Raw genomic sequence first — 24690 nt, 5'->3', positions numbered from 1 at the left:
TTTAATGGACGCAATCCGTTGACAAAACACAAAAATAGAAATAGAAATATAGGTGTCTAAAACTTTTCAGGCCATATTGTTTTGTAGAAATTTTTATTAAAATGAGATACTAAAAATCATAGAATAATGTTCTTTAATTGGATGTTTATGTACTTAATTCAGCAATGCATATTAACTATCAATTGAAAGTAGAAATTAGCAGATTTTTCATCTTTTGACCATAAAAGTAAAGGATTTTGAGAAATAATCAAATGCAACAAATAAGACATTAGAGATGAATTGTTTAGAGTTTAAAGTGGTGTGGCACGGTTTCAAAAAATAAACTGCAATGAAGAAATTATTAAACGGAAAAAAAGTGAAAGTGCTGGTGAGCAAAAGTCATTATGCAAATACAATTGTTATTTTAACATTTCTAAGTATCTGGAATTAAAGGGGTTTAATTCTATGCATCATATAAAACTGGATCATGCCATTCTTAGAAACTCTTTGCACTAGCAAACCAACACCTTCCCAGCACCATACGCTTCCAGACAACTCCAGAACCTACATTCTTCGTATGATCCCACTCTAATGTGGCGACACCAAACAAAACACTGTTAAATACTTTTATTATTCAGAACACACACAGGTACAGTGGCACACTGAACAATGTTTTCCATCCACATGGTTTTAAATGATTTCTAGGCGTAACTGTAGTATTTGACACAGACACTCTTAATTTTCTCACATGACGATTCCTGCACCTCCTCCTTGTTAAGCTGCTAAACCCATTCAGGCCGAATGAAACATGCTTTTATTATTCCAGCAGCCCAAATGATGCTGCTGACTCATCAATTTTAAGACAGATTTATTAAGTTTCTGGTTACAATATTATTTATCGGGCCCACATACACAATTTAATAACAAATACTGCATTGACAAAGTGAAATCACAGACCTTTTTCCGTACAGCAATACTCTAAATTCGAGTGCAATAGTCACATGTACCTAACATGGGAATGGCTGATTAGAGCACGTATTACCTCACAGCCCTTATAGTTAATAAGAGATTATAGGCTGTGATTATTTATATAATCAAGTACTTCACGGTTAGTTGCAGGATGTTACCTGGCGCTATTTGACTGAAGATTTCAGGATGTTTTAATACTTTTCAAGTAAAGCTCCAAATACAAGTTTAACAATCTGTTCATAGAAGTTTCTGTTTTACCTGACAGTATCACTACTCGCTATTATTTTTGTCTGTAATGCACATATTAATAGGAGAGTCGTCGTCGCTCAGGGAGAAGTCGTCATTCTTCACCGGGACCGAAGCCTGGGGCTGTTTGTGCTTTCGTCTGTGGAGCCTCAGGCTCTGCGAGCGACTGAATCCCCTGCCGCAGATGTCGCAGCCATACGGCCTCTCACCAGTGTGAAGTCTGAAATGATTCTTGAGGCTTGAGGAACGCGTGAAGCTTTTGTTGCACTCAGGACAGCTGAACTTCTCCCCTAAATGAATTTTCTCATGCTCCCTCAGGCGGCCGGACTGGTTGAAGCTCCGGTCGCACACGGAGCACTGATAAGGCCTCTCCCCCGTGTGTGTGAGCCTGTGTCTGTTCATGGCACCCGAGTGGGCGAAGCTCTTGCCGCACTCCGGGCAGGAGAACGGCTTTTCACCTGTGTGGACTTTGTAATGACCTTTGAGCTGACCTTTCTGCGTGAACTGTTTCCCACACAGCGTGCACTGGAAGGGTTTCTCGCCCGAGTGGATTCGCATGTGGATCTGAAGGGCTGACATCTTGTGGCAGTCTCTTCCACAGAGCCCGCAGCAGTACGTACTCTTTTTGCTACGCTGCTTCAGTACTGGTGACACTCGAGTGTCTTTCTCGCTCCCTGAAAAAGAATCGGGATCTTCTCCTGACACTGTGGGTGAAAAGGAAAAAAAAGAAAAACAGTCATTTAGTGACGATGCCTTGTACTCAAACAATGTTATATTGTGCTTGATTAATGAAATCATGAATGTAAAGGAATGTGATAATTATCTCATCAGTCAGTTTGATTAAATGGAAATAGATCCACAGTGGGGACTATTTATTTGTTTGTTTATTGTGCTGGAGGATGCTCTCCATCAGGCGCGACCAAAGTGCGGCCCCAGGAGGGCCTTTGCGCTGCTCCCAATTGTGTTTCTAGAATGAGGAATCTTTCCTCTCCAGCAGGCTGCTGGTGTAGTGACACTTTATAACGTTTTTATGATGATTTGTTTTTACTAATATGCCTAAAATATGCTGTATAATTTTGCTCTGTTATTTTGTTTATAATTTCTTTTCTTTTCTTATTAAAATTTATAAATCCTGTAATATTATACCTGCCTTTTCTGAAGAAGATAAATAGATAAAAATCATCGTAAAATAATTTTTGCTTTTTTTCCTCAAACAAATAAAAATAAAAGGACTTTGCTTCCTCTGGAAAAATTTGCCAATCTGCCCTCACACTGGGGCTCCCTCTAGTGGTATTCTATATTATTTTTGTTTGAACAGATTTATCGATACACACTTTGGTGTGGTTTTGACCCACATCTAAATCGGCATTAACCCTCCGGGGTCCACGGTGTATTTGCTGTTTTTGACTAATTTAGAGTTTTCCTTTGTATTTCCAAAATAAAAACCATAACCACTGCCTTATGTGGTATCAATCTTTTCAGCACAACCTGGACCTTATGAATTTATACTTATTTTTTATATTTGGACATAAAGGGGTTGCATATTAGACCTCAAATCACTCAAAATCATAAAATCCGAATTGGAAAAAAGTTGTTCATTTTACTGTGAAACCAAGAAACATTTATGACAAATGTTTTTTATAATTTAGAATGGTAATCTAGATTGTCCATTTATAAAAAAAATATGACTAAATATAGCAAATAACAAATAAAATAAAAAATTAGACCTCTGGGGTCCAGGGTGTAAATCACCGTTTTTGACTCATTTTGGTTTTTCTTTTGTATTTTCTAATAAAAACAATAAATATTGCCTTATGGGGTATCATTTGTTTCAGGACAACCTGGACTATCTGATTTTATACTTATTTTATTAATTTGGCAATAATGTACATGCATTTTGGAGTGGGGAGTGGCTCTGTCCCACGCCGAGATCTGACAGCTGCGCGGCGCCACCCACTCCTCTTGTTGGATCTCCGAGAAGCTGGATCTCTGCCTTCATCCTCTACCTCATCATGACCCAACTCTTCTATGAGGAAGGATGGATCTGCCACATCCTCATCAACATCCTCGCTATTTGCCTCAGACTCCGGCTGTGAGTCTCTGTCCACTTCCTCTGCTTCCAGTTCAAAAAACAGCCGTACTATCTGACCTGCCTGGTGGACATTTATCCTTCTCATCATCCTTTATTAAAGCCTAATAAAAGCCTACTAAACTGCAGAGACAATATATCTGTCCAGATCGCTCCAAAATATGAAATTTACCGTCAATATTTGTCTAATTGTTTGTTGTTACTCCGTTCGCGCCACTCCTTTCTCCGCGAAGCGGCTCCTTTTTGCGCACATCTCTTTACTCGTGCGGCCTTCCTCTCTTTCAGCTACATAATGATAGTTTTTATCAATTGAATATGTGAGACTTCCACCAACAGCGAAAGGATCTCATGTTTTTGTGGGGGCTTTTATATTCACAAGCACATTCCCTCTCACGGATTACTAAACTGCTGTTTTGACAAGTTATCAGATTGTCTAAAAATAGGTCGTTTTTTAGTTTAGTATAACTCCGCTTTTACGTTGCCTATTAACAAAATTTAAAAACTGGGTGTAGTTTATAATCTCCTTTTTAAAGCTGAATTGAAACCGAAACTCAGGGAGGCGGAGTCTTGCTGCTACAATGTCCCAAATCAGACCCGTTCAAAAGACGCGTATACGCGTCCATGGACCCCAGAGGGTTAAAAACAATTATTCATTATCCAGTTTATGTTTCATCTCGTTAGGCTTCCTTGTTCATAAAAATGTTGGTTTTAAACTTTTTTGTTTTTGGCCCCTGGGCATTTTTCTTCCCAGTATTACTTTCCACTGTTAAAAGTGGTAAAAATGAGCATCAAGAGAATCAGAGTAAGTCAGGAAACACAATGTTATTAGTTTATGAGGCATTTAAACACACCTCTGCTCAAGGCCCAGCTCCTCGCCAATTATTGTTCCAGCCTTGGTGGATGTTGGTCTACAACACAAATTATTTGTATGCAGGCACATTAAGGATGTAGAAAAATACAACTATTGGCCATCTTCTGGTCATCTGATGGGAAATGCTGATAGCGGCATAGTCTACAACTTGCCTGACTGGAAAATCTTATTATTATTCTGTGCTGAAAATTGCAAATGTGTTCTCTGCAGATCACTATCATGGACCTTACAGGCCAATTTATCTGTGTTGGTTTTGCTTTTCACTTTTCAATTCAAGTTTATTTATAAAGCGCCAAATCACGACAAGAGTCGTCTCAAGACACTTCACATAATAAACATTCCAATTCAGGTCAGTTCATTAAGCCAATCAGAAATAATGTTTCCTATATAAGGAACCCAGCAAATTGCATCAAGTCACTGACTAGTGTCAGTGACTTTACAGCAATCCTCATACTAAGCAAGCATAAAGCGACAGTGGAGAGGAAAACTCCCTTTTAACAGGAAGAAACCTCCAGAGGATCCTGGCTCAGTATAAGCAGCCATCCTCCACGACTCACTGGGGATCGAGAAGACAGCGCGCACACACACACACACACACACACACACACACACACACACACACACACACACACACACACACACACACACACACACACACACACACACACACACACACACACACACAAAGACAAGTAATGTGTCTATAGTTATATTGTGATTTCTTAGTAAATATTCTATTTGGTGAAAGATAAACTTTATTGTATTTATCCTAGTGGATCTATAATTAAACTGATAAACTAGTAGTAGCACATCCAACGTCTTTTGCAGGTTCTGAGGAAGCACGGCTAAATGAGGGTGACTTAAAGCACTCATGTCACAAAACAGATCCAAACACAGCACAAATGTAACCACTTTAACCAGACAATGTTATAATCTAGTAAAAAGATTTTTGCTTTATTCAGTTTAGGTCAGATCTCTTATTAATGTGAAGGGTCTTTTTATGCTGCCAGTTCAACGCATATATGGCCTCATTTTATGTTATTCAGTCACAAACCTTCCAAACCAGTTTAATAACCCAGCTAATGACTGGTAGCAACAACTTATACAATCACACGCAGTAAAGAGTAACGAGATGTTTTTCTTACCATTTACAGATTCCTCCTCCTCTTCCTTTACAGTAATATGAATGTCTGCGCTGCTTTCCTGGTCCTGCTCTTCAGTTTCCTCCTGAGAGGAACAGTCTTCATCTGCAGATGTTTGGTCTGGACTTTCGTCTTCTAGAGAAAAGCACCACACAGAAATTAAACATCGTTGAAGTAGAGAATCAGCTCTAAATCTGAGACCATGGTCTTGAGTTGGAAAAGGGTAGAATGCCTTCTCCGGGTCAGGTATGAGGTCCTGTCCCAATTGGAGGAGTTTAAGCATCTCGGGGTCTTGTTCATGAGTGAGGGAAATATGGAGCGCGAGATCAACAGGCGGATTGGTGCTGTGTCAGCAATAACGTAGACGTCGTACCGGTCTGTTGTGGGGAACAGAGAGCTGAGCCGGAAGGTGAAGCTCTCAATTTACTGGTTGATCTACGTTCCAACCCTGACCTATGGTCACGAGCTTTGGGTAGTGACCAAAAGAACAAGATTGCGGATACAAACGACCGAAATGAGTTTTCTCCACAGGGTGACTGGGCTCTCCCACAAGCTGCTTTTATTGGACCAGAGCGTTTGCAAAACGGGATTTGCCGCGGCTCCCTGGAGAGGATAAAGGTCGTTTATAAGAGCGTGGCGGTAATGTGGTGCAATCAGATGGCAATTTTAGTAAAGATTAGGTGATGGCGGTATAAAGGGGGTATGGGGCGGTCTCTGCGCTGCCGCAGACTTCTGTTTATCTTAGACATAACTTGCTTTTTGTTGCGATTGAAGCCGTGATCGTTAAGTTTTTTTTAACAAGCCGCTCCTAAAGGTGTCTGTCCCCATCGGTCCCTGTGCAGTCTCTGGTGATCTGAGCTTCAGCTCTAACAGAGAGGCTCGTGGAGCGCTGCGGCGCTCCAGTTTGCCATCTCAGTTGAATTTGTTCAAAAAGCAAACCTTATTGCCTGTGTTTGCTTTCATTTTCAATAAATTTGCCAGCTGGAGCTCAGCAATAACTCCCCACGTCATCATGACATCTGCCTCTGTTGCGCCAGGGCGCATACGACAGACCATTACTGCAATACTACTACCAAGCGAGGCGGAACAAACGCCGCATAATTCGCGCAGCGCCATGCTGCGTTTATAGACATACCATCTCGGCAATATTACACCAATTTGCCGGCATGGTGTGTACTATAAAAGCAGCTTTAGAGAAAGGGTGACAAGCTCAGTCAACCGGGAGGGGCTCAGAGTAGACCTACTGCTCCTCCATATCGAGAAGAGCCAGTTGAGGTGACTCGGGCATCTAGTTAGGATGCCTCCTGGACCCCTCCCTGGTGAGGTTTAACCAGCCATGTCCAACATTTGAGGAGACCCAAGGGAAGACCCAGGACATGTTAGAGGGTCTATGTTCCTCAGCTGGCCAGGGAACGCCTTGGGCTTCCCACGGAAGAGCTGGCCCAAATGATAGGTGAGAGGGAATTCTGGGCCTCTGTGCTCAGGCTGCTGTCCCTGCAACCCAACCCTGGATAAATGGACGATAATCAATGGATGGATAAAGTCACACAAACTCTATTTAAAGTAATGATTCAGAATTTTTGAAATCACGAATAGACTGGCAGAGGGGTTCAGTGCCCCCATCTGTCCTTGGGCAAGACACTTAACCCACCTTGCCTGTTGGTGGTGGTCAGATGGACCGGTGACGCCAGTGTACGGCAGCCTCATGTGAATGACTTGTTAGTTGTAAAGCACTTTGAGGGGTTTTAGAACCCTAGAAGGGGCTATATCAATACAGGCCATTTACCCTTTTTTCCTTTCTTTTTTACAATTTACCATTGTTGACATCAGAGTTCTATTATATCTCAAATCCCTTTAATACGTGCAGACAGTAGGAAATCAGTAAGGTGCATTTTAAATACCACACAAAAGGTCCTCGTCTTCCTCCTCTTTTACCACTAAGTTCACATGGGGTGTGGAAGCAACGTCCTCCAAACGGGGGACTGGGTCTCTCTGAACGGCGTTGACACTGTTCAGACTGTGTGAGGATGGGAGCTCAGCTTCAGTAGGCAGGGTCTGACTGTCAGCCACCTGCAAAGTTTGACAAGTGAGTTGAAACAACATGGCCAATAGACGACAGGCTTATTCCAAAGCGGCTGTTTACGGTCACTACCTTGCAGCCGAAGTTGCTGTCCGGTTTTTGCTGGGACAACTCATCGCCTGAAGCTTGAGCTTCGTCTAAGACAGCACTAGTAACAACTTCGTCCTTGCTCTGCGTGCACGAACGCTTGTGATTTCTTAGAGTTCCTGCTAATGAAAAGTGCCTTCCACAGTCGGTGCAGGTGTACGGCTTCTCTCCGGTGTGTATCCTGGTGTGCCTCCGAAGCTCCCCTGGAGCAACAAAAGACTTGTCACACTGCGTGCAGCTGTACGGTTTCTCCCCCCTGTGAGTTCGCATGTGTGTGGTCAACGTCCACTGCTGTGCAAATGTCTTGCCACAGTCGGCGCAGTGGTAAGGTGTGATGCCGGTATGGAGACGCTCGTGTCTCACAAGTGTTCCTGACAAGGCAAAGCGTTTGTCACAGAATGAACACTGGAAGGGCCTCTCGCCAGTGTGAGTCCTCTGATGATCCCTCAGCTCGGCCGCGGAGTTGCAGCTCTTATCACAATCCGAGCATGGAAACTTCTTCCTCGTGAAGCCCGCAACAATCTCGGAGTGCATGGCCTCTAGGTGCGTTTTCAGGTGCCAGTGCCGAGAAAAGCTCTTAAGACAGATGGAGCAGTGATAGGGCCTCTCACCAGTGTGTGTCCGCCGGTGTAGCCGCAGCTCCCCTTGACTGGCAAACCTCTTCTCACAGAAAGTGCACGCAAATGGCTTTTCCCCCGTGTGAATCCGTTGGTGAATCATGAGAAGCCCCTTTTCTGGAAATCTCTTTTCGCACACAGAGCAGGGAAAAGGTCTCTCTCCTGAATGAGTTCGGAGATGACGCTGAAGTTTAGAGGCGTAAGGGAAGTCTTTGCCACACACGGAGCAGCTGTGAAGAGCTGGCGTTTTTTCGTTCTCAATTTCATTACATGTCTTTGAGGGAGCTTCAGCAGGAATGACACCAGAGACGGCATTCCCACCTGCAAACATCAAGAACAGCATTTAACACCCAGTATTCAAAAATAAAGATAAAAATCTGCAATCATGATTGAGATCATTTAGAAATCACCTCAGACCACCAAAGATAAGATGTTGTGTCAATAATTCAATTCAAATGAGCATTTTTTTCAGTGATGCTTCATTTACTCACTGGGATCGAAGAAATCTACTTCTTCACCATCAGAATTGATTAGGCCTCCTATTTCTTGCTGATCTTCATCAACAAGAACCACAGCTGGTTCAAAGTCATCTGGGTTCTCAGAGCCCATCTTTCAAATGCTCAATCTAGTAAAGGAGAAGTCATATTTCAGTATAGAAAATGAAAACATTCACATCATAACTATGTAACTAGGTTTGTTTGACATTTGCTTAATGTGCACTAAATCGTCTTTTTTTATTTTTGGGAAGGTGGAAAAAAACAAACCCAGTGGTCATTTTTTAGCCATGCCTTCTATGGGTTTACCATCAAAATCAAAACATGGACAAACGTCTAATTTAGGGGTTGATCTGTGAAGCAGAGAAAATTCAGCTGACCTTTAAATACTTTCAGGGTAGGATGCTTGCCTCAGCCTGCTGTTGACCAGCTGAGCCAGAAAAACATTCCAGCTCTAGTTTATAAATGGCAAGATCAGGAAGTGGGTTCAGGAAAAAAATGCTGCAGATTTCTCAGAGCTCTCAGTTTAGTCTCTGTCATCTGTTACCAGCTGAGCTACTCAGAGAAGAGTGGATTCTGCTAAATCTAAAACAGACAACTGGGTAAACTCAGTGGTTACCCAGTACTATCATTATCAGAACTTAAAGATGACATCACAACAAAGGTAATGACTTTAAAGATACAAAAATCACAATGGAAGTTATGGAACAAAATTCTGTCACATTTCACTGCTCTGGATCTGTACTGGCTCATTGCATCACTTTACATTTGTTACATTTAAAGACCAGTTCCACAAGTTTTTTTTCAACACATTTGAAGTGGTCTCTAGTATAAATAAATGCCTTGTGAGTTGATCTGTAAGGAACAAAAGCTCTGGCGCTACTGTTTCAGGAACTAAAAGTGAGCCAGAGCAGAGTTGAGCTGAACACGGCAGGTTAAGGAGTCTTATTTCCTGATATTCAAACAGCTCACCTCTGATTGGCTAACAACAACATGACCAGCAGTGACCCAGTTTCCTTTGCTAATCGTGCGTCCCAGTTGTCCTCGGAGCTCGGAATTTCTGAGCAGGAAATGACATAACGGGCTCATTTTGCATTCCAGCTTCCAACTTGGAACAAACGGAAGCCACCAGTGTTGTTGAGTACTAAACCAAAAGAATTATATAATCAAGTATTCTCCTCATCTAAATAATAGTGACACACACACCCTTTGCCACATACAACCAGAAAAACATTACAAATAAAATGTGAAACTATAAATGCTAGGAAAAGTAAAAACCATAAACACCGGTCAATTTTGGAGGCAATGTTGAAGAGAAAGAAAACAGAACATATAAATGAGAAAAAAATAAAGACGATAACTACTTCCTGGTAGCACTGGGCGCAGCCATCTTTAAATGTGGAATCTTGGGGTCTTCTAAAGCCTCACAGCTTGGAGTTCATTGCGTCAATTCCAGCCAACTTATCTTGGAAAAATTAAGACAAGCCTAAAGGAGTTCGGATGTGTTGTGGGGTTGCTAATGCTAACAGTTACCTTCAACTAGCTGAGACATGCTCTGCTCTCTCCTGGACACCTAATCAACAACAGCCTTCCCCTACCATGAGCCAAGATGGGGGAGCTCAATGAATGCTAATTTTCAATGTGACGTGCAATTGTCTGGCTTTTCTATCAGCAGCTAATGCAGGAAATAGGTGTAGAAGACTATTTTACATTCAGTCTAGGGCTGGGCGATGTGGCCTAAAATAAATATCACAATATATTGAGGATTTCACCTCAATAACAATAAATTGACGGTAACTACGGGTGTGCGCAGAAACAAAAGTTGTCCACTAGATGGGGCTGTCACATGTATTGAGTCACATTTTTACATGACTGGAGGTGGTACAGCTTCTTAAAGGGACATGAACGCAGCCGCCCTACACACGTTTTCATTTTTTATTAACACATTTATTATCACAAATCGATTAGTCAGAAATGTCTATCACAATAAATTTTCAATTTATTGCCCAGCCCTAATTCAGCCTGCATGTTAAACTCAGACTGACCAGTCAGATTTAAAAAATATCAACCAAAAAAAAAAAAGGTTTCTCAGTAAACTTGGTCTTTATGGATGACTAGATAAGAGTCTATGTCTGTTCTACATGGGGGACATTGCTGAAGTGAGCTCAACAAGATCCCACTTTACCAACCACTGGCAATTAACAACTCTACAGCTGTGGCTAAAAGTAAAGAGAATGACAAGTACTGGATTTCACAAAGTAGTCTGCTTCAATCTTTTATAGTATTTTGTCAATAGTTCTGTGGTATACTGATGTATAACCAGAAAACATTTCAGGTTTCAATTCAATTCAAGTTTATTTATATAGCGCCAAATCACGACAAGAGTAGTCTCAAGGCATTTCACATAAACAGAATTTCCAATTCAGGTCAGTTCATTAAGCCAATCAGAAATAATGTTTCCTATACAAGGAACCCAGCAAATTGCATCAAGTCACTGACTAGTGTCAGTGACTTTACAGCAATCCTCATACTAAGCAAGCATAAAGCGACAGTGGAGAGGAAAACTCCCTTTTAACAGGAAGAAACCTCCAGAGAATCCTGGCTCAGTATAAGCAGCCATCCTCCACGACTCACTGGGGATTGGAGAAGACAGAGCAGACACACACACACACACACACACACACACACACACACACACACACACACACACACACACACACACACACACACACACACACACACACACACACACACACACACGTTTCAAAAACTTGTATTGACCATTAAGTTAGATTTAAGCAGATTCTTCTGCATTTCACAATGACATGCTCACAATCAATTAGAATGTTTTACTTGACCACCTGCCTCTCGAGGGCTGGAAACCTGGAGATGGCCCCCAGAATTTCCATGCTTCGTTCCTCCAGTCACTTCGTTACTACTCTAACCTTATGGTGCTCCCTAGGATGGCAACAATACATTGATCTATATTGATACATCGATATAAATGCAAAAATCGATAGAATAACTACTTATCAAACACACTTTAATTTTAAAAATTATTTTATTTTGAAGTTACACTTAATAAATGAAGAAACTAGTGGCATCATGGTGAGAAGTAAGAGAGCAGCCAGTGAAGAATTTGTCTCTCATTTCAAGATTTAAAAAAATCAAGGCAATGACTGTGTTCAGTCACTTGCAATAGCATTTCAAATAAATTGGTGGATCCTAAATCGAATCAAATCAAAACAGTATTGCAACTGAATCTGAGATATCGGCAAACATTGAACCATAACCCACTGTATCAATATAGCATTGTATCATGATCAAAGTAGTGAATAACACCCCTAGTGTTCCTCATACTGGAAAATTGTTCTTGAATGGTTTGGAGTTCCTCTTGGAGGATATTTGGGTACCAACTTTTATTCACTGGTCCTGATTTTCAGTTTTCTTACTCCTTCAAAAATGTAAGATCAGACTTTCTAGCAAACACATTTTTATATTAATATTTGCATCAGTCTCATCTCAATTGTAAATAATAAGGTTTACAAACTCTAGCACAGTAATGGTTCCTAGCATATATTTAATGCTTATTATGTATGATTGATAGATAGATAGATAGATAGATAGATAGATAGATAGATAGATAGATAGATAGATAGATAGATAGACAGATGATAGATAGATAGATAGATAGATAGATAGATAGATAGATAGATAGATAGATAGATAGATAGATAGATAGATAGATAGATAGAGATGTGTGTTAAGCTTTCTCCCAGGATAACAATTTTTTGTAACATTTATCTTTCAGTGACTCCAACTAAAAGGACACCTATTGCCCTGCTCAAGGATACCTCAGCAGAATGTGAAGATCAGTAACAGGCTCGTTAAATAAAGATCTTAAATAGAAGTGTATTCTATGCTTCAAATGCTTTTTAGAAACCCTCCGTGACACAGAGAAACCCTGCTAACTCAGTAGCATTAGCTAGAAAAATCAGTGTTTTGCTTCTTTGAATAGACACATTAATTCTGTTTCAAGTTGGCAAACTACCCAAAATCCGCCCAAGCATAAAATGCGTTAAAGAAAAAATCAAAGGCATAGCATTTTCACTAAAAACAACTGACACGTTATGTTTGTGCTGGGATGTAGGAGTGGTGACAGCGGCGGTGACCACCGATATGGTCAACGACCGCTTCCTCCTCTGGAGAATTGATGACCTGCTAGTTAAGGACTAGATAACAATTAACAACTATCGTCCCTGTCCTAAACTTCAACCCGTTACCAGTAACACAGAATTAAAGGTTTCCGTTATCAGGACGACCAGAAAGAGTTAATGTGTCTCTGTCCATCCTCAGCTCTGAATAACACTCGCTAACTCGACTAGCTAAAAACAGACAATAGGCATGTTGACCAACCTCTGCATAGATTTTCTCTCCAAATAAAAGTAGTCACTCGAAAAAAAATACAACAGAACGACGAAGCAAAACTCCTATTTATCGATCAGAATTATGTTCGTTATGCTCAAACCATGCAGCAAATACCTGCAAACAAACGAGTCATGTTAGATCTACGTGTAATGATGACAACCTCTTTAGCTGAAGCAGCTAACTTGCGTGCGGCACTCTTAGCTTCCGGTTATGTACCAAAATAAAAGCCTTGCCAATTTAACTTCCGGTAACAGATTATGCATTTCTAAGATAAAATAAAATAGAAACACAAAAATGCATTTCATTTGATCAGCTGTAAACAAGCTAATAGAGTTTTTTAAATAAATAAATTTTAATTAAAAAAGCAACATATTGAAAAATGTTGTATAATAAAGTACTTCATTCAAAATATAATAAAAAACATTCAAAAGAGAGGTATGCATTTGCATTAAGCTGTTTGTTTAAAAACATTTAGCCATAGTTGTCCGAATGTTATAAATAATGTTACTTTAGCCCATTTCTGCCACTCTCATAAAATATTCTCATATTTATGACTTAATATTTCATTATTATACGATACAATCACACATTTATGACTTTGCTATCTCATTATTATGATATATAAGATATCTCATAATGACTTAGATATCTCATAATAATGAGATACAAAGACATAATTATGAAATTTTATTGGTAGCACTGGTTTTTCATAATTACCAGATTAAAAGCAGGTGCAGTTCTGTTAGTTGTTCATTTTTGGACTTTGATGAGTTTCTCCTCAATGAAAAGAAAAAACATAGAATATGCTCAAATATGAAAGAAGAATGGGGTGAATTTGACCTGAGCTTTGGATGTCTTGCACACATGAGTGGGTATTTTCTTATTTCATGCTCCTTTTTCTTATTTCAATGTTAAATCAGCTGTTGAGACAAAAAAAAGCCACAAGAGGTGAAACAAATTGTTATTTTAATAACAAATGAGTTATCAAAAAAAAACCCACCATGAAACCCTTTTTCTAAGAGCAACTCACACCACTTTTGACCAACATGTAGAAAAGTTGATATAGACTCATTCTGAAACAATTGTTCTTACAGCTCTTTCAGTCTTAAAAGAATGGAAATGATCACATGTGCTTTGTGACAGTCACGGTCACTACTCCACAAAAATGAATGTTAGATAAACTTGACCATCATTTTGGCAAACTCATGAACATTTTTAAATCTTATTTTCTATCAAAGTGCTACCGGAATCGGTTTGTGATTGACTGAACTTTCATCCACAAAGTAGAACTTCAAGGTGCTTCTTACAAATGTTTGTATTCTATCAACACTGATTTTTGAAGAGTTCGTGATTCATATGACAATGACTAGAGATGCACCAAAATAAAAATTATTGGCCGAAACCAAAAACCAGAAAGAAATCTCGTCTCGTCTTCCTCCGCTTATCCGGGTCCGGGTCCGGGTCGCGGGGCAGCATCCCAACTCGGGAGCTCTAGACCGTCCTCTCCCCGGCCTTCTCCACCAGCTCCTCCGGCAGGACCCCAAGGCGTTTCTGGATCAGATTGGAGATGTAACCTCTCCAACGTGTCCTGGGTCAACCCGGAGGCCTCCTGCTGGCAGGACATGCCCTAAACACCTCCCCAGGGAGGAGTCCAGGAGGCATCCTGACCAGATGCCCAAACCACCTCAACTGACTCCTTTCGATCCGGAGGAGCAGCGGTTCTACTCCGAGTCCCTCCCGAATGTCCAAGCTCCTCACCCTATCTCTAAGGCTGAGCCCGGCCACCCTACAGAGGAGCCTGGCTTTCTGGCTCAGCTCCCTCTTCACCACAAGAGATCAGCTCAGCATCCGCATCACTGCAGACGCTGAACCAATCCGCCTGTCGATCTCCCGATCCCTCCTACCCTCACTCGTGAACAAGACCCCGAGAACAAGACCCAAGTGGAGAACTCCTCCACTTGGGGTAGGACCTCTCCTCCGACCCGGAGTTGGCAGGCCACCCTTTTCCGGTTGAGAACCAAAGTTGCAATATTGCATTTAATGAGCCACAGCTGCAAACACAATCCCTCATGAAGTTATTACTTTACACCAGAAGATAGTGGAGATGTGTAACTTCAATCTGAGCAACACTTTAGGGTGTGTTTCTATTGAAAATTTTATATCCACGTCAGAAGACTCTCGACTGAGGAGAGCCGAGTAGCAAGAGTGTGTGCTTCATGAGAGTAAACACTTTACACGCATGATCCAAAGCTTAATTAGCCATGTTCAAAACATGGTGGGTGTAGAAAGGATGGTAAAACACTGTTAATAGTGACAGATGTAGTGAAAATGTAAAAGAAGAAAGCCGGGCAGACACGGTAGATGTTAAACTTAAAGTAAAAAGTGCATCATATAATTGATATGACTATTCCAGCAATCGTAATAAAACAGCACTACTAAAAGGAGAAAACTTTACTTTTCAGATCAGTACGAATGTACAATTTTATGAAGCAAAGAGCAAGTTGCCACTTGAGGGTAGAGCGAGATGAAACTAAAGCGGGGTTCACCTGACGGCCTAATGCGGCCGTGTTGTCTCGGTGATTTAGGTGTTTCAGCCAAAAACCGAAAAGGCCCTTCAGGGGAAATTTTCGGTTCATCCCCAACAATAACGTTTTTTTTTTGTTTTTTTGGCATGCAGGACACAAAGGCACTCAAATTGTACATACGGGCTACTAGCAAAGAGGAAACATTAAACATGAGCAGAATACACACAGAAAAAAGAAACACAAATAGATGGCCAGGAATCATATTTTCAGCAGTGTGTGTTTTGGCTTTGAGTGGGAGGAATGGAAGAAAGCTGGGGAAGAGGAAGAGCAACAACTGCAACATTGTCAAACACGGTTAACAACTAAAACGCATCAGCTGTTAAATATCCAGCTTGACCTGCTGTTTGGGTCTACCGAGCTGTCTGGTCGGCCCGATGCGCCTCCCAGCGTGCGTGCGCTGGTGCTGTCGCAGTCCTTGGCGGTAAATAAAGCTCTTCCTACATTCCCCGCACTCGTAGGGTCGCTCTCCAGTGTGAAGCCTGAGGTGGACCTTCAGCTCCTCGGCTCGGGAGTAGCCTTTTCCACACACTCTACAAACGAACGGCCTGTCCTTGATGTGGGTCTGGTAATGTGCATTTAGGTAGGAGTTAATACGAAAAGTCTTGCCACAAATCGAACACGCAAACGGCCTCTCCCCAGAGTGCTGCATCTTGTGGAGTTTGAGGGAGGAAGCGGTGTGAAAGCCTTTCCCACAGTGTGAACAGAGGAATGGTCTCTCTCCCGTATGTATGCGCTGATGGACTTGTATGTAACTCTCGTTTATGAACCTCTTCCCGCAATCAGGGCATGGGTAGGGCTTCTCCTTGATGTGAGTTTTCATGTGCTCTTCCATTTTTTCTTTATCGTCAAACTGAATGCCACACCGGCGGCAGAAGAGGAACTGTGACGCGCTGTGCTTGGCGGTGTTGGCTTCAGTGGGGGTCTCTCCGTGAGTGGTGATATGGTGCGCTTGTAGAGCTGATTGACTCTCACACTCCTTTCCACAATCCAGGCAGAGGAAGGATGAGCGGACATGGGATTCTCCGGGCAGAGACTTTAGGTAGTCTGAAAGTTCTGACGCAGAGGGATTCTCCTCAACTTCATTGTCGACTGTGCCTTTACGTCCTTGACAAAAATAAAAGGGTTAGCAATTTTTGGAAAATGTAGCAACATTATTATGATAGGCGTTAGGCTAAAACTTTCATCCATTCCTGTACAACTCTCACCGAGGTGAACTTTGAAGTGCGTTTTCAGGTTTCCCTTCTGGTTAAAACCCCGACCACAGAGGGAGCAGCAGTAGGGTTTCTCTCCTGTGTGGATCAGCTCATGTCGCTCTAGTTTGTAGGCGTGGGGAAACTCTTTGCCACAAACAGAGCAGCGATACTCAATCTTCTCTTTGGGCGTTTTTAGGAGTTCAGGGGGGATTTCTATTGGAAAACAAACCATCTTTCTTCCGGGGCGTTTTTTTCCTAAGCAGAGGAGGAAACATTAGGTTGATGGACACCAGCTCCCCCGTGATTCTACTGAAATCTAAGGGCTTTCTGAAAGTATCTGGATGGAATTATAGAACTGTTTCACAAAAACATAAAATAACTTGTAAGTCGCTTTGGACAAAAGCATCTGCTAAATTCATAAACATAACTGACACTTGCTACTTGCAGAACTTAAATCCTCCATCAGAGGACAGAAGGTATACAGCAACAAATATTGAGTCTTACCAGTTGACACACTTGTGGTTTCACCTTCTTTTGCAACTGGTTTAGCATCTTTTCTTCTTTTATAAGGTCGCCTTGCTGTGATATTAAAAAAAAAAAAGGAACGAGTTCACCACTTTAGTCAAATGTGAATCAGATTACTGCAGGACTGAAAATCTGCTCGGGACATTGTAGAATCAAAGTTTATTATGTATCACTTTTTGCATTTCTGCATGTAAACAGAACAAAGCTGAGACTGAAAAACCTGCTAGAAGCATCTGCAGCTCTTCCTCCGCTTAAAATTATTGTACTAATTTAATTTCCATTCCATGATGCCATTTTCAAAAAGACCCAACTGAAATGGAAAACTTCACCGTTTAGATCCTTTTTAAGAAAAACATGCAACAAATCAAAAAGCAAAATTAAATTCAGAACGTGCTAAAATGAAAGAATGTAAAGTTGTTCTCGTCTTACCAGCAACAACCCGGGTGGGTTTTGGGCTTACTTCCTCTGGTTTAGTTAAAGTGCAAATCTTTCTCTTTCTTTGGCTACGCCTTGACACTTTAAGATAAGAAAGATATATTAGAACAAAGCAAAAACATGTAAATGTAATAAATGTAATATTTTAATGCCTTAAATATCCATCACAACTAATGCTTACCTCTTGGATCTGCCTCTACGTTCTCACCAGACACTGGAGGCTGAGAAATGTGTCCTCTGCTTCTTCTCTTTGCTTATTGAGAGAGAAAAAACCAAGATTAGTATAAATTTTATAAAAGATGTAAAAGTAAATGTTAAAAACTCTATTTTAACCTCAACTCTTTGAAGACTTGATTATTATTCTGAGCTACTACAGCAATCAATTTCCCTCAGGGATTAATAAAGTATTTTTGAATTGAATTGAATTAAGATCGACTAAACTTTTCAGTGTGGTACTCCTTTGCTTGTCATCACTCACCAGCATTTGCAGGAACATCTGTTCTCATGTCTGATTTCACCAAAGGCTCCACTAGAATCTTTTTCTTTCGCTTTGATCTCTTTCCTGTTAAAACAAACAAAAGGGTCATCTCAGAAACCGATCCCAGTTAATACCAATCAGCTTTACTAATCAGATTTACCAGAGCTTAAAGGTTTGGTAGCGTTCATCTTTACGGTTCTCTCCTTTGGTTCCTCTTCATCTTCCTCCTCAGACACAACCTGCACTAGGACAGTTGGACCACTGGTGTCCATCTGGTTTTGGTCTTGCAGCTGTGATGTAGACAGAATGACTCTCTGGGATCAAAAACAACAGAAAAGGAAAAGCACATCTAGAAGTCCCTCTCTAATTTAGGTCTTCTGATTGAGCTGCCATGAGGCGAAACCCAAAGTGATCACATGAAACATGACGTCACAGCTGCTCTGGCTGTTCATGCATGTGTGGAAATCACATCAAATTTAGGTGGGCTTTTGGATTAAATAAGAAATTTACTTTCAGGAATATTTTGCTTAATTTTTCCTGTTCTCTAATTTGACAATCTCCAGAAATCAATATCATAAGCATTTTTTTATTCTCCCAACTGAAGTGAAGGAAGTCTGCTTTAAAAGTGGAATATGGAACACAGATGCCAAAGTGACATCTAGTGTGTGGAGGTTGTAGCTGCAACAATAGAACATAGTACCAGGTTCGCCACCGATATGTGAAATTGTTAATATGGGTCTATCTGTTGTGGGCTTCATCTAAACTCACTCTGGTTTTAGTTCTTTTATGGTCGCTTCTCTTCTGAGAAAGATAACATCATCTTCTGGGCTCAGAAGCAGCTGTTTGGATAGCAGAGTCCGCCATTTTCCACAGCCATCCTCACTGTGCAGAGCGGACTGTTTGGCAACCCGCAATGGTGTTCTCTATTGGCTGGTAGATGTGAGCATTAACCCAGTATCAAAATAAATATTTGATTGTTTTCTAATTAAATATAACTTTCAAAGGAAATACTGAACCTTCATTCTGCACGCCTCTATACGCCCCGTGGAGGTGTTGCTTTTTTAAATACAGCTTTTTTAATTGTTCCATATTCAACCTTTAACAAATGATGATTTTTTTTAAAGAGATTAGAAATAAATGTACCTTCCTACATTGGGACACATCTTCACAATCACAGCCTTGGTCAGAAGTGTTTCCTGAAGAAAACATTAACAAAAATGACACATTATAAGTTACGACCTTCTAGTTCATTTAATTTCTAAATGTGAACAGTTCTATTTGGGAAATGATGGCCAATCAAGGTTGCTCTATAGAACCCCACGACGCTTTCCTCGCCGTTTTTATGCGTAATGTTGCACTTAACGTTTTCCACAAGCCTAATTCATTCTCCATAGATGCAATAGTTTGGTTGGTTGGTTTTATTCAACGCCGTTTTCCCAGCCTTGTAGCTGGAGAGATAACACAAAACCTTTCCACCAGGACAGAGAGTGATATTCACTCCCCTGCAGATAAGACTACCGTGTGATCTCCCTCACGGGTTTCAGTGTGAGAATTTGACAATTAAAAAGATGAATACCAGAGAGTTTGGGAAGAATCCTTAGATGTGTGTGCTTGCTTGTGACTAATAAATGTCAGCTTCTCACCAGAGGAATTTGGATTAGCCTAACAGAGACCAGGAGATCCAAGTTCAGTGCACTGTTTGTGATTTTGTGTCGGTCTGCAAAATAAAGTTATCCTGAGTCTTTACAGGAGAAATAAGAGCACTGGCTGCTTTTGAGGTGGCCAGCAGAACACTGTTCTCCACAAAACAAACAAAACATTTTGAGTAAGTAAATTAGTTGTTTTCAATTGCTTACTTCCATCCCAATCAACCACTTCTCCATCAGAGTTGATTAAACCTCCGATATCTTCATCCCGCTCCTCCTCCTCTTCTCCTCCAGCCTGTAGCCTGACGGTCAGCTGGAGCGTTCTGTCCTTTATGTTCTCGGACGCCATCTTTGGTCTGTGGGACATCAGGTGTCCAGGAGCGTCCTAAGCACATATCACAAGACCAATCGGCGACAGTGTTCAGAATTTTGATTCAATGGGTATAGAATATTAAAAACCCCACTTTAAAAGACTTCAATCTTTTTCCTTCATATCTTTAAACAGAAACAAACAAAAATACCTTTTACTAACTTTACTGATCCAATGCAACCCATAACATCCGACAGAAAATATCACAATTACAGTTCAGAACAATATTCAAAAATAAAAAACAAGAAATACTGAGATTCATAAAAGGTTAATATTTTGAACCACCTTTTGCTTTAATAAATCGTTGGTGGACAACAATCTTGAGGCCCTCCACAGATTATAACTGAAATTTAGGCCTGGGCTCTGACTGGGCCACATGAGGACGTTCACTTTGTCCTCCTTCAGCCACCGTGTGGTCAGTGTTGCTGTTTGCTTCTGATCATTGTCATGTTGAAAAGTGAATCTTCTGCTCATCTTCAACTTTCTGGCAGAGGGTAGCAGGTTTCCTCCGAGAATTTGATACGTTTTTGAACCATCCATTTTCCTTCTACACTAACAAGAGCCCATGCATGTGACAGAAAAACATCCCCACAACAGGCAGCTGCCACCATGATGCTTTACTGTAGGTGTGGTGTATTGTGGACGGTGAGCTGCATTGGACTTACACCAAGTGTACCTTTTGGTGTTGAGGCCAAATAGCTAATTTTTTTTATCTCATCTGACCTGACCGCTTTCCAGAATCTCCAAGCTGCACTCCGGCAAAGCTCAAATGAGCTTTGATGCGGCCGCTCTTCACAAGTAGCTTTGTTTAATTGCAACCCCACTGAACAAGCCACATGTGTGGAGCGCGTATGAAATTGTTGTCACATTCACAGAATGACCACTCTTTGCCATAAAGTCCTGTAGAAGTGGCCATCGGCCTCTTGGTAGCCCCTCTCACCAGTTTCCTCCTTTCCCAGTTTGAAGGGATAACTGGCTCCAGGAAGGGTCCTAGTAGAACTAAACTCTAGACACTTCTTCATCTCCTCTCTCATGTCTGTCCACATCTTAGTACCTGAGATCTTTTGAAACTGGCTTGCCACCCAGTCAGTTGTTTCCTGTCAGTTGCACTACCAAGCAGGAGAATGCTCCAGGAACAGCTGTTTTAATGCCACACACACCCACACCCACACCCACACACACACACAAACCACTGCACCACATTTCTGAACTGACAATAAAAATGATGACTTTCATGATGAAGAAGAAAATATCATTTCTATAGCGCCTCTCAAGATAAAAATCACGAGGCGCTTCACAAAAACAAAAAATGTAAAATATAAAAAATAATTTAGAAAATGATTAAAAATATATCTAAAATGAGCAAAAATAGACAATTGTGATTAAAAAATGTTAAGAAAGACAGAGAGTGAATAGGAAAGAGGAAAATCAGTGGAACCTGAGGAAGGTGGAATAGGTGGGGAGAGCAGAATAAAGAGAGAGTGGTGAAGAAGGTCATACAAAAGCCAGCTTGAACAAGTGAGTCTTCAGCTGCTTTTTAAAGGAGACCACTGAGTCCACTGATCTCAGGCTCAGGGGGAGAGAGTTCCAGAGTCTGGGGGTCACAGCAGCAAATGATCTGTCACCTTTGGTCTTTAGCCTGGTGCTGCACAACCAGTAGTCTTTGATCACTGGACCTCAGGGACCTGCTGGGGGTGTAGGGACTAAGAAGATCACCAATGTAAGAGGGTGCTTGTCCATGTAAGGCCCTATAGACCAGAACCAGGATCTTGTTGAAATGAACCCTGAAGTTGACTGGCAGCCAGTGAAGCTGGGGGAGAAGCAGGGTGATGTGGGTGTGTTTGGAGGATTTGGTCAGAAGCCGAGCACAGGCGTTCTGAACCACCTGTAGACGGTTCAGGGAGGTTCTGCTCAGACACGTGAAAAGAGAGTTACAGTAGTCTAAGCGTGAGGAGATGAAGGTGTGGAGAACTGTCTCAAGTTCAGAGCGGGAAAGAATGAGACTCAGCTTAGCAATGTTCCTGAGATGGAAGAAGGAAGAGCGAACAAGAGAACTGACATGAGAATCCAGGGTGAGAGCTGGGTCAAAGGTCACGCCAAGATTCCTGACGGAAGGTTTGGTGTGGGAAGCAAGCTGACCAAGAGAGTCTCTGAAAATATATTGTTTTTCCAAATATCACACTCAGTTTAAATGTACAACTTCAAATTACTTATTGGTGCATTATTTGTCTGAGGCGTGATAATGAATTCCTTGTTTAATCAAGCTAAACACTAAAACTCTGCACGTCAGCGAACCGGGTACTTGTGCAAATGTCAGGTGTGTTTGCAGGAATTTGCCGATAGACACGCTGATATTTGAGACAATGAAAAATGTCATTTTCTGCCTTAAAGAGATATTCCACCCCTAAGTGAAAATTTCCCTGCAGTTAGATTAGTGAAATAAAAGCATTTTGTAACCAATGCAGTAATTGTCCAGTCCGTCTGCCTTAGCTTAGCATAAACAATGGATGTGAATAGCATGCACTAGCAATTAGTGTGCAAAAGTGATTAAAATGAATGATGCCAATCATTTCTGGTGAGCTCAATAATCATGTCGACTGCAAATGAAATGTAAGAAACAACACGGAGGATTTGCAGGAGCCGATTAGACTTGGGACTACATTATGACAAAGCACAGATGTAACCCATCGTTGTGGTGCATGTACAGATATAATTCAGCGTTGAAAAAGCCTCCGGCTTCTGTAAACAAACACACACACACGCATTAGCCAATAGCCACACTTCACACTTATAGTAATTCATAATGGCCAATAAATTAGATTAAATAAAAGACCACTTACAAATGGAAGGCTATTTTTATTCAGCTGACAGAGGCTTTTAAGACCGCTGTGTTATATCCATGCTCCATGCAGCGGTGGGTTACAGCCGTGCTCATAAAGTGCTTTGGATTGACCATTTATGGCAGAAAGTGGGTTTGTAGGAGGTGAGATACATTCTACCAATAAATTCAACACCTGAGCACATTTCTAAGACAAGTGTGATGTGGTTGTGCCTAAGCAGTGTTTCATAGGTCAGATTTTTATTTATTTGCTGAGCTTAAGTAGGGTTTTAGTGCAGATTCTACTCAAAGACTATTTACTTCTGGCACGTACCGGACAGTGGGACGTTCTTGCTGCTGTGTTTTAGGGATGCTTGTTATTTTTTGATGTTTTGCTACTAAAACAAGAACGTTTCTGCTGTCCTGGAGTTCTGCTCGCAGACTCTTTTGTTCATACTCAGAGCATTTTTCATCTGAATATATTCCTTGCCGTATCTTTACTCCATAAGAAGCAGAAGTCTTCTTAGCAGATGCCTCAAAGGAAGGTAGGCCTCCAGAAGATTTTTCTTCCTTTCTCTCTGGGTTGAAGCTCTCATCTGGGTTCAAGATTGGAAAACAAAATAACTGAATAAACATTACTGAAAAAATGTGATGCTGATGTTTATTATTTTCCACTCACGGTTTTTATAGACACTCAATCACAATTTGTGATTTCACAAACTATGTTTTAAAGAATCTGCTGTTGATGTAGAATAATCTAGTCCAGGTTTGAAGTGTCCAGGTTCTGTAGTTTGTGATGTGTGAAACCTTGATCTGAAAAAAAGGCAGATTTCTGTATTTATTTGGCATCTAGACCATATTGGAACTGGTCCTGTGCAAAAACTATACACCTGGACACTTCAAAGCTAGACTAGAAGCAGACTGTGAAGCTAGAGTCGTAATGGGAGTAGATTAAGGATGCTAATAAATTTGTCTGGAATTGCCCTTTCCAAAACGGGAACCACAAATGGGAACCAACTTCAGCTTCGTAAGAACGCCTGTGCTGGTGAATGGCGTTAGCCTCTAAAGACTGATGTTACTGGACGTTTAAATAAACATAGCATTATTCATGAAACTGCTTATTTCTCGTCTGTTTATAAAAACCGACAAAAATCATACTCTGCGTATCCTGTAAAAGAACAAAGTAACTTACTGCAAAGCTGCTTGTTCTATTTACATTCACAGGCTAACTAGCTAGCCTCCTGTGATGGATAGGAGCTAATAACGCTCTGCTACCAGGGATATGTTACCAGACAGGTTAACTAAGCTAGTTAACTGGTTACATTTACCCAACGGTGGTCAGAAAGCATCTTTGTTCACGTTACCTCAGACATAATGCGAGGTGGGAGTCAGTTTTGAAGGATGTCATGAGAAAACCAGGCCGAGTGCTATTTAAAGCCTAGTTAAAGCGTTATTCCAGATGTAGCCAGCTGTGTGGAACCAAATGAGGCCTCCAACTTTTCCTCCTCCCATTCCTCTTCGTCGAGGTTGCTGGGTACTTTTCTTCTTTGCAGCCGCATTACTGCCTCCTGGCGGTAGGCGTGTCATCTCACACTAGTCTGTGACTGCTGGAAGTGTAAGGCACATAATAGTGTACTA

The 24690-nt window shown here is 41.2% G+C and overlaps 1 protein-coding gene across 1 annotated transcript; it reads right to left on the bottom strand.

The window, feature by feature from the left end:
• Positions 1 to 591: 591 nt before the first annotated feature.
• On the bottom strand, positions 592 to 24641 carry LOC107388294 (zinc finger protein 585A). The gene is made up of 17 exons (XM_054743702.2): positions 24417 to 24641; positions 23387 to 23648; positions 20075 to 20249; positions 19362 to 19414; positions 18379 to 18532; positions 18219 to 18302; positions 17922 to 17993; positions 17735 to 17821; positions 17285 to 17359; positions 16793 to 17035; positions 15910 to 16691; positions 14907 to 15053; positions 8572 to 8692; positions 7449 to 8401; positions 7198 to 7366; positions 5300 to 5431; positions 592 to 1898 (listed from the first exon to the last, which is right to left on the bottom strand). The coding sequence occupies exons 3-17, from the start codon at positions 20229 to 20231 to the stop codon at positions 1219 to 1221; spliced, it is 3909 nt and encodes a 1302-aa protein (XP_054599677.2). The 5' UTR covers positions 20232 to 20249; positions 23387 to 23648; positions 24417 to 24641; the 3' UTR covers positions 592 to 1218.
• Positions 24642 to 24690: the final 49 nt, after the last annotated feature.

This window comes from Nothobranchius furzeri, chromosome 4 (assembly GCF_043380555.1).
Source record: "Nothobranchius furzeri strain GRZ-AD chromosome 4, NfurGRZ-RIMD1, whole genome shotgun sequence".
NCBI lineage: Eukaryota > Metazoa > Chordata > Actinopteri > Cyprinodontiformes > Nothobranchiidae > Nothobranchius > Nothobranchius furzeri.
Note: the sequence above shows the minus strand (reverse complement) of the source record. Positions and strands in the feature narration are given on the sequence as shown.